At 59.7% G+C, this 16,331-nt stretch overlaps 1 protein-coding gene across 1 annotated transcript in view; it reads left to right on the plus strand.

Moving 5' to 3' along the window:
• Nucleotides 1-548: 548 nt before the first annotated feature.
• LOC119097135 (F-actin-monooxygenase MICAL2-like) overlaps nucleotides 549-16,331 on the plus strand; it is a gene marked incomplete at its 5' end in the record, with an annotated part of 30,639 nt that continues 14,856 nt past the window's right edge. The window contains 11 exon segments of the mRNA XM_037220190.1: nucleotides 549-738; nucleotides 5,981-6,187; nucleotides 9,103-9,168; nucleotides 9,171-9,358; nucleotides 10,895-11,152; nucleotides 11,590-11,795; nucleotides 12,267-12,511; nucleotides 12,858-13,111; nucleotides 13,705-13,842; nucleotides 15,511-15,651; nucleotides 15,941-16,081. Coding sequence (XP_037076085.1) covers nucleotides 549-738; nucleotides 5,981-6,187; nucleotides 9,103-9,168; nucleotides 9,171-9,358; nucleotides 10,895-11,152; nucleotides 11,590-11,795; nucleotides 12,267-12,511; nucleotides 12,858-13,111; nucleotides 13,705-13,842; nucleotides 15,511-15,651; nucleotides 15,941-16,081 — 2,034 coding nt within the window.

Below are 16,331 nucleotides of genomic sequence, written 5' to 3' on the forward strand. Positions count from 1 at the left end.
CCAATGATCTGAGTCACCCCTCGCTTCGCTCGTACCCTCGCCCGAATCTAGAAAGAAAGGAAGTGATCGTGGGTAGTTAATCTGCTTCTGCATTAGAGGGCCTTAATATACCAATGTGTTACACGACATAATTATGTCGGCTGTCCAAAAAAAAGAAGATCTCTGCCCCTGTCCGTCCAATTTCCACATTGGACTTTGTTGAAATTCTAAGAAATTGGAATCCAATCAGCACCTATACTGGGGATTGATGCCGGTCCGTGGGGTCTTTTGGTGGTGATTGTCAGACTGACAGTCCGGCCTGTACCCCAGGTGCTGGTGATTGGTGCCGTCCGTGCGGTCTGTTGGTGGTGATTGTCAGGCTGACGTCCGGTCTGTACCAGGCTGGTGATTGGTGCCGGTCCGTGCGGTCTGTTGGTGGTGATTGTCAGACTGACGGTCTGTTCTGTACTCCAGGTGCTGGTGATTGGTGCCGGTCCGTGCGGTCTGTTGGTGAGTGATTGTCAGGCTGACGGTCCGGTCTGTACTCCAGGTGCTGGTGATTTGGTGCCGGTCCGTGCGGTCTGCGGGCCGCCATCGAAGCCCAGCTGCTCGGCGCCCGGGTGATGGTGGTCGAGAAGCGGGACCGGCTCAGCCGCAACAACGTCCTCCACCTCTGGCCCATGGTCATCCATGACCTCAAGGCGCTCGGCGCCAAGAAGTTCTTCGGCAAGTTCTGCGCCGGTGCCATCGACCACATCAGTGAGTCGACCTTGGGGGAGGGGGAGGGGGCGGGGCCAGCGTAGGTCACGCCTGCTGAGCACTGATGGGCTTCGCGGAAGAGCCCGCAGCCTGGTCTCGCTCGTGGTGAACGCATGACGTGGCGCTGGGGTGGTGCCGGTGCATTGTCAATGCGCATGGCGCTGAATATATGCCTTACGGCTAATCCATGTTATTCGCTCTCCTCTGGCCTTGCTAGTCACTGTCGCGTTCTGGCAACAATGGACGGTTTGTTTTGCGGCTCATGATTGGCTGTTGTTCCAAGATTTGAATCTTTTCCTCTGTTGCAATGAAGTGGTCACCTGAAAGGCTCTGGCGCTTCCATTGGAAGGCGTTCTTATTGTTGTTATCAGAGACACGCACAGTCTTGATGGGGGAGGTTCCATAGTGTTCGCCGTGGTCCGGCACTAACGCCACATTGACGGCGGGGTCCCCACGGCCGCGGCAAACAGCTCAGCAATGCTGCATCTTTCACCGCCGGGGCGTTCGCGGCTAGAAGATCACTTACAATGGTCGTATGTGTGTAATCTTGATTAAATGTGGCGAAAGCTCATTAGGATTCCCCGGGCGCCAGCGCGCGCTCGATCACATGTACCTGAATTTCTGCTGGCGATGCCGTCTGTCGTCGTGTTTGCGCCATACGCATGACGCGCTGGTTCGGCCGGCTGTGGGGCTGCTGGGAGCTGTGAACACTACCGCAGACGGTTTGAACTCACCCACTGCTGGCGCAGTCACGGCCACTCACTCAAGCCAACGGTTACGCAGATACGCATAGGTACTGTCTACGAACGTTATAGCGACCGCGAAATTCTATTCGACACCCTTTCAACGCCTGTCACCGTGTGGTGCCGCACAGTCTGCCTCGATTTATCGTAGACACGCTTGGCACGGCGCAAAGGTCGGTCGCAACGCCTGGCTCAGCTGCCCGCGACCGTCGACAGGCGTCATGTCGGCACAGCTGACGCGCGCTGACGGGCTCAGTCACCCCGCGCGGCCCAGTACGCGCTGCAGCGGCCCGCTGTGTCCAAGGAGCCGCCGTCTAGTGGTTGCCTCACTCGTGGCCCACTCGGCACCCGGCGCCGTTTGCATACGTTGGGAGCGGAGCAGAAGCTGTGAATCGATCGGCGAATGACGCACTGCTGCTGATAGCGAGGTGCTGCGGTCAGCGACTGTTTACACGCGGCTGGCCCCTTCGTCTGAGATGGCGCCCCCAGTTTTGGTACTTTTGGACTTTTACGTGTCACGATCATCGCCAGTTGATGTAGGTTCTGAATTGATCGGAGAGATGGAGAGATTTGAGGATACGACATGCCAACTCGGCACAGGACCTATGAAGGATACAACATTGTCTTCCGGACATCGGATGTGCCTCATGTTTTAAGTCAACAGGATACAGCAGTACACGGTACTCACGCATTGACCCAAGGTAACATACACGATGTTTAAGCCGTAATCGACGTAGCATGCCTTGACACAGACGTGCCGGCAGTGTTATCACCTGTTATGTTAGCCTTTACGGCCTGAGACCAGACTTACCCAGCCTCGCCGTGACAAAGCGCGTTCGTGGCGGCGTGAAATCAAAGCCGATGTGCATTTCAAGCCCGTGCACGTGATGAAGTGTGAGTACGTGACCTCCGTGTGTTGCGTGCCGCGGCGAGTGCCAACCGAGCATTGGGCCTGGTGTTCAATAACTCCGACCCGGCTTTCACCGTGTGCCTGGCTCGGCGGCGTGGTGGCCAGGCAAAATCCGTGGGTTTGTGATGTTGCAACAGGTGGTTCTTGGGAGATAGCGGCTTGTCGCGACGTGGGATACCATCATGTATGTGTCATGTTAAGAGCTTCAATTCGTTGGCTGCTACTCTGGGTAAACATTTTTTGAGCTGCTGATACCAACGTAGTTTTTTATGCGACGGGAATGCACGGGGACTCACGGGTCTTTAAAGCGATCGTGCTGTTATCTCCGTCGCATGTTTATACGAATGTACGCCACGCAGATACGGCTATCTGTGTTGTGTTGCATCAGAGATACGCCTCTGCCGAGGAGGGCTGGCGTCTCGAGCTGTGCTGTCCGCCCGGCGGGGGCGGCTTCAGCAAATACAGAGATAGCTGGTGACTCAGCCGCATCCGGGAGCCGGCGTGGGTCCGCCGGCATCACCGGAGGCGGCTCGGCGGGCCGGCGAGCAACCGGCGCCGCTTGAGTCAGCCGCCGCCGCGGCCACCCTCCCCGGCCGCCGCGAGACAGCCGTCCCGCAGTCGGCTGCCGGCGCCGGCCACCCGGTCAGGCTCGGCCGATGGGGACAGGGTCGATGCTGAGACTCGCGGTTTCCGCAGCCTAAGTGGGTGCGGCAGATTTGGTACCAGAATTTGATTTTCACTGATGGACGCATTGTGTGATCCTTGTTTTCATTGTGTGCGTGTCGATCACGGCATGCTGTGCGTCGCGTCAATCAATGCCCATCGGCTGCTCCTCTGGTCATCGCGTCACCGTCGGTCTCTGACGGTGACCTCTGCTGACCTCTCGTCTCTAGTCGGGCGCAGTGCATGCGCACAGTGCAGGCGCTCCTCCGGCCCCCGACTGAGACGCAACCAGCGTGTGATTGTTGGCGTCTCGGCCGCCGGCCACCAGCTGTGGGGGGAGGGGAGGGGGCGGGGCGCCCTTGGCACGTGGACACGCTGCGCCCACGGCCGAGTTAAGCGGCAACGGGCCGCCACCAGCCGCCAGGTGTTTCCGGACTGTCCCGACGCCGGCGACCGCTCACGTCCGCCGGCTGGTGCCGAGATGGCGAGGTCGTCCTGGCGGTCTGCTGCTGCAGGTCACGGTCAGACGCTGATGGATAGCGCTGAGGCTCGGTCTTTCACAAGCCGAAGCGCGCTGGGGAGCGTCGGACACGAGCCCGGTCTGAACGCGGCCCGCCGACTGGCGTCCTCGTGGCCTAATGCTCGTGGCCTATGGCCTAATGGCCTAATGGCCTAATGGCCCAATGCTGGCGTCAGGACGGATAGCCTCCGTTTGGGCGCACCACCGACCGTGTTTCGGTTTCCCGGTTAACGTGAGCATGGCGGATTGCGGCGGCTGCGACAGTTGTGTTTGCCGTAACATGATCGCCGCGGTTCGGGTGTCGGTAGCGTGTCCTGCGCCTCCCCCACCCCCTCGCTCCATCTCTCCTCGCTGGCGCCTCGCTGGGTCGGGAGACGGGGCGATCTGTGTGCCGCCGATCGTATTGAGAGACGTCGCCAACGCCCCGCTTATCAGCGGTGACGAGCGCCCCCTCTGACCTGGCCAGTCCGGGCTGCAGGAGCCGGGCTGGGCGCGATGGACGGCATGTATACAGCAGCGCAGCTGGTGGCACAGGTACCTCGAGCGGCGCGAAGGGTCGCGTATGTACTCTGCGTTGTTCTTGAGCGTCTGTGAGGTGCTGCTGTCCGCGGCCAGGGCGCGGTAAACGGGCCACGGTGTCAGTGGGTCGCTAGATCGGAGGGTGACGCTGCCCCGACGGTCACCAGACAACTGCTAATGCACACACCTGTCGGACTCCCGTAAAGGAGGCGCTGGGCTGTCGCCAGCGCTCGACCGGCTGCACCTGGCACGGTCCGCCCACGTCGCTGGAGGGGCCGGCCTCCGGGGGTGGCGGCGAGGCTCTGTAGAGGGGGACGGCGCGAAGAGCGCGGCACGGGTCAGAGGCAGGCTCTGACGAAGTCACTGCATCGCATGCAATGATCTCTGCTGCTGGGAGATCTGTGCCAACGAACGCGCTGCCTCACTGCCAGCCTGTCGTTCGTCTGAAGCGCATCTGATACCGATGTACGAATGCATGGAGCACGCTCCGCCTGGAGTGTAAAGTGATGTTCTCACTTGAGAACAATCTTCATTTGATCTTCTCTTATCTTATAAGAACCCATGGCGGTCTAACTGGAACACAACCGCCCGACAAGCGTGCCTATCTGTTCATCACCACTCCCGTGCAACATTTCCACCACACGAGGCTTACACGATGTAGCAAAATGGAAAACCAGTTTCTGTCTCGAACACGGCAGTCGTCCGCACCTGATGATGCAGCAGACCCAAGCCCGTTGCTCCGGCCCCTCCGGCTGTTGTGCCTCGCCTTGGCATCCAAACGGGCCTGACGTATCCCTTCTAACCCTGCCCGTGTGGACGGTGCGCTTTTAGCTCCGTGTGTTTTGATACGGCCCGATATACCCCGGGGTCACGGTGAGCGCTCTGTCAGAAGCCCCTCCACCCTCCCCCTCCCTGCCCATAAATCAGCGAAGTTCCCGGAAAGCCGGCTGCGCCTCGGCGCGGTGGGAGTGCTCGTCAGCACATCAACAGGGGTCACGAAAGGCCGCGCCCGAGCATCAGCGCGGTGGCTGTGGGAGAAGAGCGACAGGCGGGACCGGAACGCCGGAGGCGGCCGTCTGTACCGGCCGTTCTCAGCTCGTCGGGCCGCGTCCGCGCCACGCGCACAGATGCAACAGTGCCTGGTGCAGTGAACAAGCACGGCCGGGGGAGACGATGCCCGTTCGCAGTGTTGTCTTTGGGGGACCATCGCCGCCTCCTTGGCTGTGGCGGCAGAATGGCGAATCATTGGGTCACAATGGGATACATTTGCATGGCCTCCTGTTGTTTGAGCAAATCGGCTCCAGGGGCCAGTTGCACCAGCTTTGCATGAACGCCCACCCTTATCCTTGATCTGGCAACTGCCTTTACGGATGACATGAGAAAAAGTTAACTGTCAATGCCATGGCCAGCTAGCTAAAGCACCCACACACCTTCGAGCATGAGACGTGGGTCGGGTGGTCCCGTCGCGTGCCGGGTCGAGCCGGGCCAGGGCTTGTCCAACAGGACATTTAGGCGCGAGGTGTCCTGCCGTACGAACCGTCGACGCAAAAACATGCCCCCCCCCCCCCCCCCGCTCACAGTTCAGCCTAGACAGCGCGCCTCGCCCACCCGGCCGAAAGCTTTGTAATGCCCGAATGAGTCATCGCCATACTGTTGATCGGCGACGGCCTCCGTCCTTGTTGTTGCAGATTGTTGACATTGAATTATTGCGAAAGAAAACGGGATATTGTGACGCTTATGCAACGCTTGTCTGATGCACTGGAACATGTTGCCGGCCCCATTTCCAAGGCGAAGCGAACATGCGAGGGACGCAGACTTGCCCTTTCCTGCCCTTCTCAGAGATGGCTGAAGGTGACGCACGTAACACCGCGTGCCGCCGACCGGCAGGTATCCGCCAGCTGCAGTGTATCCTGCTGAAGGTGGCGCTGCTGCTGGGCGTGGAGCTGCACGAGAACGTCGGCTTCGAGCAGCTGGTGGAGCCGTCCGACGAGCGGACCGGCTGGCGCGCCCGGCTCAGCCCGCCTGACCACCCGGCTGCCCGCTTCCAGTTCGACGTCCTGATCGGCGCCGACGGCAAGCGGAATACGTTCCCCTGTGAGTGGTTCGCGCCGGCTGAAGCTGCGTGGGGCTCCCCTGTGAGTGGTTCGCGCCGGCGGAAGCTGCGTGGGGCTCCCCTGTGAGTGGTGCCGGCTGCTGAAGCTGCGTGGGGCTCCCTTGTGAGTGGTTCGCACCTGCTGAAGCTGCGTGGGGCTCCCCTGTGAGTGGTGCGCGCCGGCTGAAGCTGCGTGGGGCTCCCCTGCTGGGGTGGCCGTCGGCTGGGGCTGTGTCGGAGCCGGTGCGGCTGGCACGGGTCATGCGGGTGCGCCCCAGCTGGCGGTGGAAGGCAAGCGGGGTAACACTCCGGGTCTCAGGGTCGGGCTCTGAGGCTCGCGCTACAAGGTTGTCATCTGTCGTGTCGCAGTCAGGGCGGTGCCACAGGGGCTGGATCACGATTTGTGGCGGGTGCTCACGCCCGGTCGCTGGCGGGTTTCAGAGAATGACGACAATAGTTTCCGGTTTTTTACTGTTTCGTTTTCGTGCATCGTCGCGAAAAGGACCGCACGACAGTGTTCATGGAGGGCGACAGGACTGATTGGGCACGTCTATGAATGCAACCAAGTTATACGTGAGAGCTCGGCGAGTGCTGAGGAGTCCATTCTCCGCAGTGGAGGTCGTCCAGGGAGCGAAATGCAAAGCACTTCGCTGTGGGAGTCATGTGGGAAAAAAGCAGCTGACTTTGGTGGGAGTTTGCCGGGACACACGTCGCTTCCAGACGAGAGCCTTGTCGGACGTTTTAATACGCCTTCCGGTGATGGCTCGTGTTTAGAGGCGGAGCCTGTTCCCGTGTGACTCGGCCCGGGGAGCGTGCGGTTGCCCGCGCTCGTGGGACCCAGTGGATAAATGCGGTGCCGCGGAAGTTTCAGTCACGTTCCGCATAGTAACTGTCTGTAAGCCGAATTGGTCCCGAATTGTTACCTTGATAAGCAACGTGACAGTCTGTAGTAGCTAACCCGATCGAGGAGGGCAGTCGTAAGCATTCTCTACGTCGCCCAGTCTGTCACATTCACTTGAGATGTGGCTTTGTGTGCTGGAGATTAGCACCTTTACAAAGGCGCGCTGGAAAGGTCACCATGTTTCAATGCGGCGAACTCGGGCATGAGTCGGTATGGAAACCGTCGAGCCGGCCATGGCTGTTGTGAAAATAGCTTTGGTAGAGCATGAGACCAGAGCATTTTTGAATGACGCTATGTCGGTCATGTGGAAGTACAGCTTGCAGCAAATACCTTGTAGTTGTCTTAAAGGTTAGTACGTATGTGAATGGCAGTTTATGGCAAATACCTTCGAGTCGTCAAAAATGTCACTTTCGCCCAGTGGGGTTAGTGGTGTCCACAGCTGTAACTGAGTTGTATTGGGGTTGTAAATGGATTTAAGTAGTTCGCTTGTTCGTCCTGATTGTGATGGGGCGATGTGATGTCTCGTTGCCCGATGCCGGGGAACATTTGGATGGTATTGCAAGTTATTGCCAGTCGTAAGTTTTCAGTGCAGGTTTTTAATAGGCCTCAAAGGTGAGATTGTCTTTTGAGGTACAGAGACAGTCTTAGGCCATATTTACCATGCAGGTGTTGGGTATTGGGTGTGAACACCTGTGCGACTGCTGTCAACATGGTGTCATGATTATCGACTGGTTTCTTAGTGTGCGTGTTCGCGTCGCGTGGCGGCCACGTGTCAGATGTGCAGCCACAGATACGGGAGGCACTGTCCTGCTTTACCACGAGTTGTTTCCCGTACCTCGATAAGCTCAGTTTCCAAGATGTTTTTTATGGTGACTGAAAACATCGGCAAGTAGTGTGCCAGCGGCATGTAGAGCAAGCTCCAACGGCTTTCAGAAACACCAGGACCCTGGATTAAGTGGAGGTGAACTTAAGAAGGCTCGAAAACGAAAACGGCATTGTGAAGCTCATCCATCGTTTACGTTAGGCGTGTTTTGCCACTGTCACCCCTGTACGTGTCTGTTTATCGCTCCGTGATCTGTCCTCAATGCACCTTGTTAAGCGGGCCGTAAAGCCTGGCAGCAAGCCCTGTTGTCAGCAGTAGCCGCTCCCCATATCGTAACATCGGCATCCTGTGTCCGTCATTCCTCGCAGTACTCTCTTTGTTTGCATTATTCGTGTCGTTTTTGCTCATCGCGCGGCAGGCTTATTAATAGCCAGCATAACGGGTGGCTGTGCCGGCTTGTACAATTCAGTGCAGTGATGTAGTTGGTGAAGCCTGCTGCCGACGTAACGTGATGTAACGTAATATGGACCGCGGGGAATGAATTCCACATCTGTTGGAAAGCTTCCAGACCTCTGCTGGTCTCAGCAACATAACAGCGACGTGCTCGTATACATGGCACTGAGGAATGTTCAGTGGGCAACAGGCATATTTCAAACATAGTTTTGATCGTGGTGCAGATAGAACAATAAAGCTGAATACATTGGTCAGCGTCTATATCCAACTACCAATCCGTGCGCGTGTGGTCGGACGCGAGACTGCCGGATGGATATTTATCCATCCTCTGCTCCTCTGCATTCAGTGGGCTCGCTTGCACAATCGTTTGTTCTGCCAGCACCTCGCGTGACCTGTGTTACCTCCTTATTTAGTCCTTGGTGCCACACCGTACTCGCCCAGCGTGCGTTCTTCGCGAAATGAACGCCGGATTGCTCCTATGTGTCGTCGGTTGTGTATGCTGTCATGCGTAGCTGTGGCACCCACAGTCAAGCCATGTTTTTGCTCGCGATGTCTCATAGGTTCGTTCGTCGTTTGCGCCACTTTTTCCAGTCGCTCGAGTCGCTATCATTAAGCCGACCGTCCAGACGCAAGGCCAGCCGACATCACTAAGAAATGATCTAGACCCTGCTCTCCAGTGCGTCCGCACGATCACCAGCTGCCGCGCTACGCTGTTGGTTATCTCGTGTCTCCGTCCTCAGGCTTCCGACGCAAAGAGTTCCGCGGGAAGCTCGCCATCGCCATCACGGCCAACTTCGTGAACCGGCACACGAGGCCGAGGCGAGCGTGGACGAGATCTCCGGCGTCGCCTTCATCTTCAACCAGAAGTTCTTCAAGGAGCTGAGCGCCTCCACCGGGATCGACCTGGAGAACATCGTTTACTACAAGGACGAGACGCACTACTTCGTCATGACCGCGAAGAAGCAGAGCCTGCTGGCCAAGGGTGTCATTCTGGAGGTGTGTACTGTACTGACTGGTGGTAGTACGGGGGGGGGGGGGGGGGGGTGCATTACGACATTTCTGCGCTCGATACTCATGGTCTGAAGGCTACTAGGCAGCCAGATGTCCATAAACGCGCGCCCGGGTGGCCGGCTTGATACCCTTTGCTCGGGTAGGGGGTCAGTTTGACCCCCCTTAAATTCTGGAACTAAAAGAGCTAGCGATACCAAATTTACAGAGCGTGTTATCCTGTACGTGAGCTCACTTAGGTCATGTTTCACGTTCGTAGGTCATGACCTTCGGGTCAAATAAGGTCAAACAAGGTGAAATTCCACGCTGGTCTCCAAAGTGCCCCCACAACCTAGATAACCGTTTCTAAGCAAAAGGTCACTTGCTCATTTAAGGTCAGTGACCTTGTTTGACCTTTTGAAGATCATTATGACCAAAATCATACAAGACTGTTCTGAGTTTTGCTTTTGAATAAGCGACAAAGATTATGCTAGGCAGTATGTTCCTAAAAACAAAATGTTGACCTGGGTCATTTTGGATCAGTGACCTATTTTGACCTCTAAGAAGTCCATGGAAGATGTATAATGCGGTTCATGCTATCAATGCATTCGAAATGAGCACCAGAAACTATCCCACACAGCAAGCCCCAGGGTAATAAAACAGGTTGTTTTTGACCCTGGTCTGACCTTCATACCTGACGTTAGGTCAATGTGCTGTGCTCATTCAACTGTTGTATTGCTTAAGAAAGTATCTCAGAAATGTATGGCCTCGTCTAACATTCCGTTGTTGCATTAGATTGAACGATTCCCCAGAAATTGACTTCGCTGAAACCATGGCCTCACTTTGGCCTGCCATAGGTCAGCGACTTTACAAGGTAAACGATTCGTTATTAAATTGTCTAGAACTATGCAAAATCTGGCGCGTCTGCGCCGCACCATTCAGAAGCCATCCTGGAAAAACCTTCGGGCGGGTCAGTTTGATCCCCACTCCACCCGAGCGCGTGTTAATGCGGGTAGGTGTGTTTTTCAGAGCTGTTTGTTTGTGGGATCTGTATCACCCAATAGCGATAGCCTCGCGGGAGGTTAGCGGGAGGCGACATGGTGACGAACTTCTTTGCTCGACATCGCTATTGTTGATACAGCTAGGTAGGCAGCCGCTCATTAATGCGAGCTTGTGTTGACACTGGAAGTGCACTGTGTTTGTTTGTGGTCTCGTTACCGTTGGGTTCCTGCGGCGGCACGTGATGTCAGCGTCTGGTGACCTGATGACGTTATCTGAGCTGTCGACCGGGGCAACGGCACACTGCGCCGACACCTCGGCTCCCAGCGTTGGGCATCGCGGTCGCGGTGCGGCTCGAGCCGTCGCGGCTCGACCGTTCCAACGCGTCCGAGTGTTATCGCACGCAGCGCATCAGCGTGGCTGGGCGTGCAGGACGTGAGGCCGGCTACCCGACACCAGCGTGCACGCTCGGCCGGCCCCGCGCACCTGTACCGGCCGCCGAGCGCCCTCCCCGCACTGACCGGCCGTGGCCGCCGGCGCCGCCAGGACCACGTGGACACCAGCCGGCTGCTGGCGCAGGACAACATCGACCGGGCGCGTCTGATGGCGTACGCGCGCGAGGCGGCCGACTTCTCGACGGACGGCCAGCTGCCGCAGCTGGTGTTCGCGCTCAACCACTACGGCCTCGAGGACGTGGCCATGTTCGACTTCACCTGCATGTACGCCGCCCGCCACGCCAGCACGGTGACGGTGCGGCACGGCCACAGCCTGCTGCTGCAGCTGGTCGGCGACAGTCTGCTCGAGGTGGGTACGGTTCGGCCTGCGGGGGAAGGGGGGGGGGGGGGGGGGTTGATCGATGCGGGGTCAGTGTGTGCCATTGCATTAGAGATGTGTTGAAGAACACAATCCAGTCGGAGGTGTGTGTAAAGAAGGATGCCATTAGAGACCACAGACTGTGAAGTGTGGTGCGGATTACACAGTGTTAACTCCTCTGTTGGCTGGAAGAGGCCCGGGCCAGCAAGGTAGCCTCGCTCGCTGGCTGTTGCCATGTGGGTGGCGAAGTATTTTAGTCATGCACGTGGTTTCAACTGTTGGCCCCAATTCAGATGCACTGCAAATGACGCCACTTGTATCCGCCGCCTTGTACATTGTATCTGGTATGTAAATCTGCGACGCCCTCGTCCGTATCATGCGTGAGCGTCCCCGCAGCGTGCACAGCCTCCACGCCGGCTCTTTTGCAGCCGTTCTGGCCGACGGGCAGCGGGTGCGCGCGCGGCTTCCTCTCCTGCTTCGACGCGGCCTGGCAGATCCGCACGTGGGCCAACCCGCGTCTCACGGCGCTCGACTGTCTGGCCGAGCGCGAGTCCACGTACCGGCTGCTGGCGCAGACCACTCCCAAGAACCTGAGCAGTGATCTGGGCGGCTACAGTCTGGACCCGCGCACGCGGTCAGTGTGGCGGCAGACGCCCAGGCCCGGGAGGGAGGGCGAGGGGGCAGCCGGGGGACATTTGTCACGTGCACTGAGCTGGATGGTGGCATGCATTTTGAACGGATGGAAGTTACTTGGTCAAATGGTTTGATGAATGGTGCTGGAGATCCGAATGTGTTGTGTGTTGGTGTTGTCTTGGGGAAAGTCAAGCTCATGTTAAGATGCTCGACGTCCGGCCGGCAGGATGGGCTCGATATTTTCTGCCAGATCTGCCTCGGTTTCACTCGCTGCGATCGGCTCGAGGTGTTGAGACGCTAAGAATCATAGCAGTTGCGTGCGTCGTAAAACGCTCCAGGGATATCTGCGTCGCCCCCGGTCATCCTCTTTGGTCCAGATTAAGGCTGAGGCGCCTGCCAACCGTTGGCCCGCCATCTCCGGCGGCTGTCGCCCCCGCGCTCCGCAGGTTTTGACGCCTCGCTCGGCCGCCAGGTACCCGAACCTGAACCTGCAGGCGGTGGGCGCGCGCCAGGTCTGCCAACTGGTGGACGCCGACGACGCCGGCTGGCTGACCGGCCAGCTGGCGGCGGCGACGGCACGGGATCACCAGGTCGACCTGCCGCCGCACAAGCGGCCCTACCAGCCGATCGAAGAGGAGGCGCTGCTCCGCTGGTGCCGCCGCCGGCTGGCCGACACCGACATTGACGTCACGGATGTCACCGACTGCTTCCAGTCAGGTGGGAACCGGCGCCCGCTGACACGAGCCGGGCTGTGCGACCGCCGCCGACCGTACCGGCTGATTCCAGTCACGTGCCGGGATCAGCTGATTTCTGCCGGGCAGTGTGGTCACCCATGGTAGGGAGGGTAGTTTCAGCCAGGTCAGAGACGTATCACCGAGGCTGCGGACGGACTCATGGCGCGTCGGTACCGAGTTTGTAGTAGCGTCTGGTTAGTTCGCTGTGGAATTGCTGTCGGCAGCAACCGGTTGAGTTGGAGACCTTTTTGTGGAAAGTCTATGTGTGGCTGAAAACTGCGACCGTCACGCCGTCACGCCGTCACGCCGTCACGCCGTCGTGCCGGCAGGTGTGGCGCTCTGCGCGATGCTGCACAGCTACCGGCCGGAGCTGCTGGAGCCGTCGGCGCTGCCGACCGAGCCGCTGGCGGTCGCCGGCCTGGCGCTGCGCCTAGTGGAGTCGGAGCTGGGCGTGGCGCCGCTGCTGACCGGCCAGCAGGTGGCCGGCCTGGCGCCGCCAGACCGGCCCGACCTCATACGCTACGCCAGCCTGATGTTCGACGCGCTGCACGGCCTGCCGCCACCCGGTCGGCCCCGGCTCGTCGTGAGTGGTGCAGCGAGGGGGGGCGGCTGTGGGTGGTGTAGCGTGGGGGGTAGCCGTGAGGGGTGCAGCGAGGGGTGGGGCTGGGGCCGCCGTGAGTGGTCAGCGTTGGGGGGGGGGGGGGGCTGTGAGTGGTGCAGCGTGGGGGGGGAGGGGGGAGTGGAGGGCGGTGGGTGGTTGTGACGTGTGCGACCTGCAGCGGAGGGGAGGTGTTTGTTTGAACACTTTGGGTTGCGTGATGACCGATGTTTGAAAGACGTCTCAAGCGCAGTAAGTTGTGTGTGTGGGTGTGGTGGGTGTGTGTGTTTGCAGTGAGCGATGAATGCATCATGCCTCATTGCCGCATAACATGGATTTTCCTGGTATCAATCATGTTTCTTTTGCTTCCAAACAGGATACGCCCTGCAATTATGAAATGGGCATACCGATCGAGCTCTTGCTTTCATTATACCTGTGCCAATGCCGTATCAACCAGCCTGATCCTGGAACCTCGCGTTTGACCCGGCTCTTGGACCAGTGGTGCGGCGTTCTCGCCTGTGACGGCCCTTCGACGCCGCCGGAGTGCCGGCCGCGCCCTGACGCGCCGCCGCCCGCAGGAGACGCTGCCGGAGGATGCTGGCTCGCCGCGGCGCACGCCGCCGGGCCGCGCCGCCCATGACGGCCACCACGCCGCCAACGGTGATACGCTGCGGCGACAGCGCAAGCGCAAGAGCGAGGCGGCGCACCCGAAGACGGTCAGTGGCGTTGGACAGGGACAGGGGCGGGGTTTCATGGTGGGTGGCTGTGTCGGGTCCACACCCGACAGCTGCCCGGGGTCGGTGTGCCGGCGGGGCTGATATGTCGGTGAGTTGTGTCGTGGTGAAGGATGGAAGCCTTGACGCGGCATGTCAGGGGCAGGCTACGCGCCCGCCACAGTAGGGTCGCGGCACATGTACGGCTTGCAGCGCCTCACCAAGGTATGGCCACAGTTGCGCTGTTCATACGGTCGATTCCCTGCTTTCCGTCCGGCGGGCCAGTGCGTTACTGGGCTGTGGCTTGAAGGAGCCGTCAGCTGAGCCGGCCGACGTTCTGGGCGGGATGTGTTGGCCGCGCTGACGGGTCAGGGCCGTCTGTAGAGCAAGTCAGCCGGCGGGAGCGCGGCCGAGGACTGCGACTCACCGCCGGCGTCTGCCGCGGACGAGGACGAGTCGAGCGGCTCGTCCAGCCTCAGCTCGGACGAGGAAGCGCCGGCCGCCGCCGCGCCGCCGGTCGACCGCCGCAAGCTGGCGCTGGTGGAGGCGGCGTTCGGCCTGGGCGGCTCGGCGCCGGCCACGCCCGGCGGCCGCGGCCGGCGCCTCGACGCCGGCGCGCTCGGCGCCCGGCTGGCCGCGCTCGAGCGCTCGCTGGCCGGCGGCGCGCAGGCCGAGCGGCGCCGCCTGGTGCGCCGCGAGCGGCGCCAGCTGCGCTCGCTGGCGCAGCGCAAGGCCGACCTCGAGGCGACGCTGCTGGGCGGCGGCGCGACGCGGCGCGCCGACCCGGCCGAGTTCGACGACTTTACCGTTCACCTGTACCGCAAGACGGCGGCCGACTTCGAGCTGCGCCGACGCCGGCTGGAGGACATGGTGTTTCGCCCCGTGAGGAGCCTGCGTGCCGCGCTCGTGACGTCAGCGTGACGTGACGTGATGTGACGTGACGCTCGGAGGACGCGTCTGCTTGCCTGCAGACCGTGTGCCGCCTAACTGCGCCGGCTAGTTTCCACGTGCGGTCGTTTGGCGATTAACCTCTGCATGGAGATACGAGTGAACGTGGCGCCTTTGTGTCGTTTGTGTCGTGCACTGGCTCTGGTCAGTGGTGGCGCGGCTTATATGAGCTGGCGCCGTGTTTTGCGCCACCCACCATCCATGAGCGGCAAGATGGCGTCCGTCTGAGCGCACCTCCTGCTGACTAGGTGATGTCTTGGCTGTATTTGAACACCACATTTTAAGTCAGGCAGTGTTTGGCACGCTTGAGGCTTCACTGATTCGATTTGTTGTGGCTTATTAATTTTTCATGCGCTGATTTTGTGTTTGCAATTTGCGACTGACCACCATGTGTGAAATGTTTGTACAGGGGTGCCTGTCGGCGTCGTGTGTTAATCCGCACCATGACCCCTCTTCAGCTGGCGTCCACCACGGCTTGCGCGGTCTCCCTGACATCGACCTTTGCGAAGACCTGGTGCGACGTAAACTGTACAGCGGTTACCAATGTAACATGGTCGTGTGTGCTGTGCAGTGCAGTGGCAACGTACAGCTGAATTTTAAAAGCATTCGTAACTATCCTCGAGCGGAACAGACGGGATGAGGTGCAGAGAACGCTGGGCCTCCTCATTTCGCATTGTGCCGCTCTGCCGGCGTGGCGGTCGACTGATGGCCTGGTGCCCACAGAATCGTGTGGCACCCGAAGCCAAGAAGGATCTCAAACAGCCAGTCCCGGAGCTGTCCAAGAAGGAGCAGTTCGCCTCCAAAGTGAAGGACCTCGAGGCCAAGTTTAGCGGCACGTACCAGCCGCCCGACAAGAAGGCCAAGGTAGGCCGGGCGGCGCGGCGGCGCAGTTAGTGGCGCCGAGGGCGAGGTGGGGGAGGTGTCTGATCGACGGTGGTAAAGATGCTAGTCGTTTTGTACAGTGTTGGGCACCTATGGGCTGTTACGTGCGTTACGATGCCAGTGAGCCGTGTCCACGTACTGTGAGCAGCGTGCAGCGGACTTTGGGGCGTGGTCGAGTGATGTGGTCGGTGCCGCTGCTGGCCTACTGATCGCGCCGGAAGTCAGGTCAGGTCGCGCGCTGACCTGACCTCTGCCCTCCCTGTCCCGCCAGCCGGTGTCGAGGGTGATCGGGCGCATCGAGAAGACCGACTGGAACGTGCAGCAGATCGAGCGTAAGATCGAAGAGAACAAGCGGACAGTCGCCAGCCGGGACTGCGCGCTGCCTTGGAGCCGCGACGCCTTCAGCGACAAGGTGCGCCGACGCCGGAGTACGCCGTCAGAGGGCCGTGTGTTTTAGGCTTCCAGACCTTAGATGCGTGCCCTGCTGAAAGCTACCATTTGATTCCTCGTCTTGATGCGAAAGAATGGAACGTGAACGACCACATTGGTTGCGTGTTTGATGAAATAGTTAAAGCACGAACAACGCCCCAGGTAGTGTGGTCTGTTCTGTGGACCGGTGGTCTGGTGCCGACCGTCGTCACCGGCCATCTATTTCGAAAGCC

This window comes from Pollicipes pollicipes, unplaced genomic scaffold, assembly GCF_011947565.3.
Source record: "Pollicipes pollicipes isolate AB1234 unplaced genomic scaffold, Ppol_2.1 Scaffold_2445;HRSCAF=2866_pilon_pilon_pilon, whole genome shotgun sequence".
In the NCBI taxonomy this organism is placed as follows: Eukaryota; Metazoa; Arthropoda; class Thecostraca; order Pollicipedomorpha; family Pollicipedidae; genus Pollicipes; species Pollicipes pollicipes.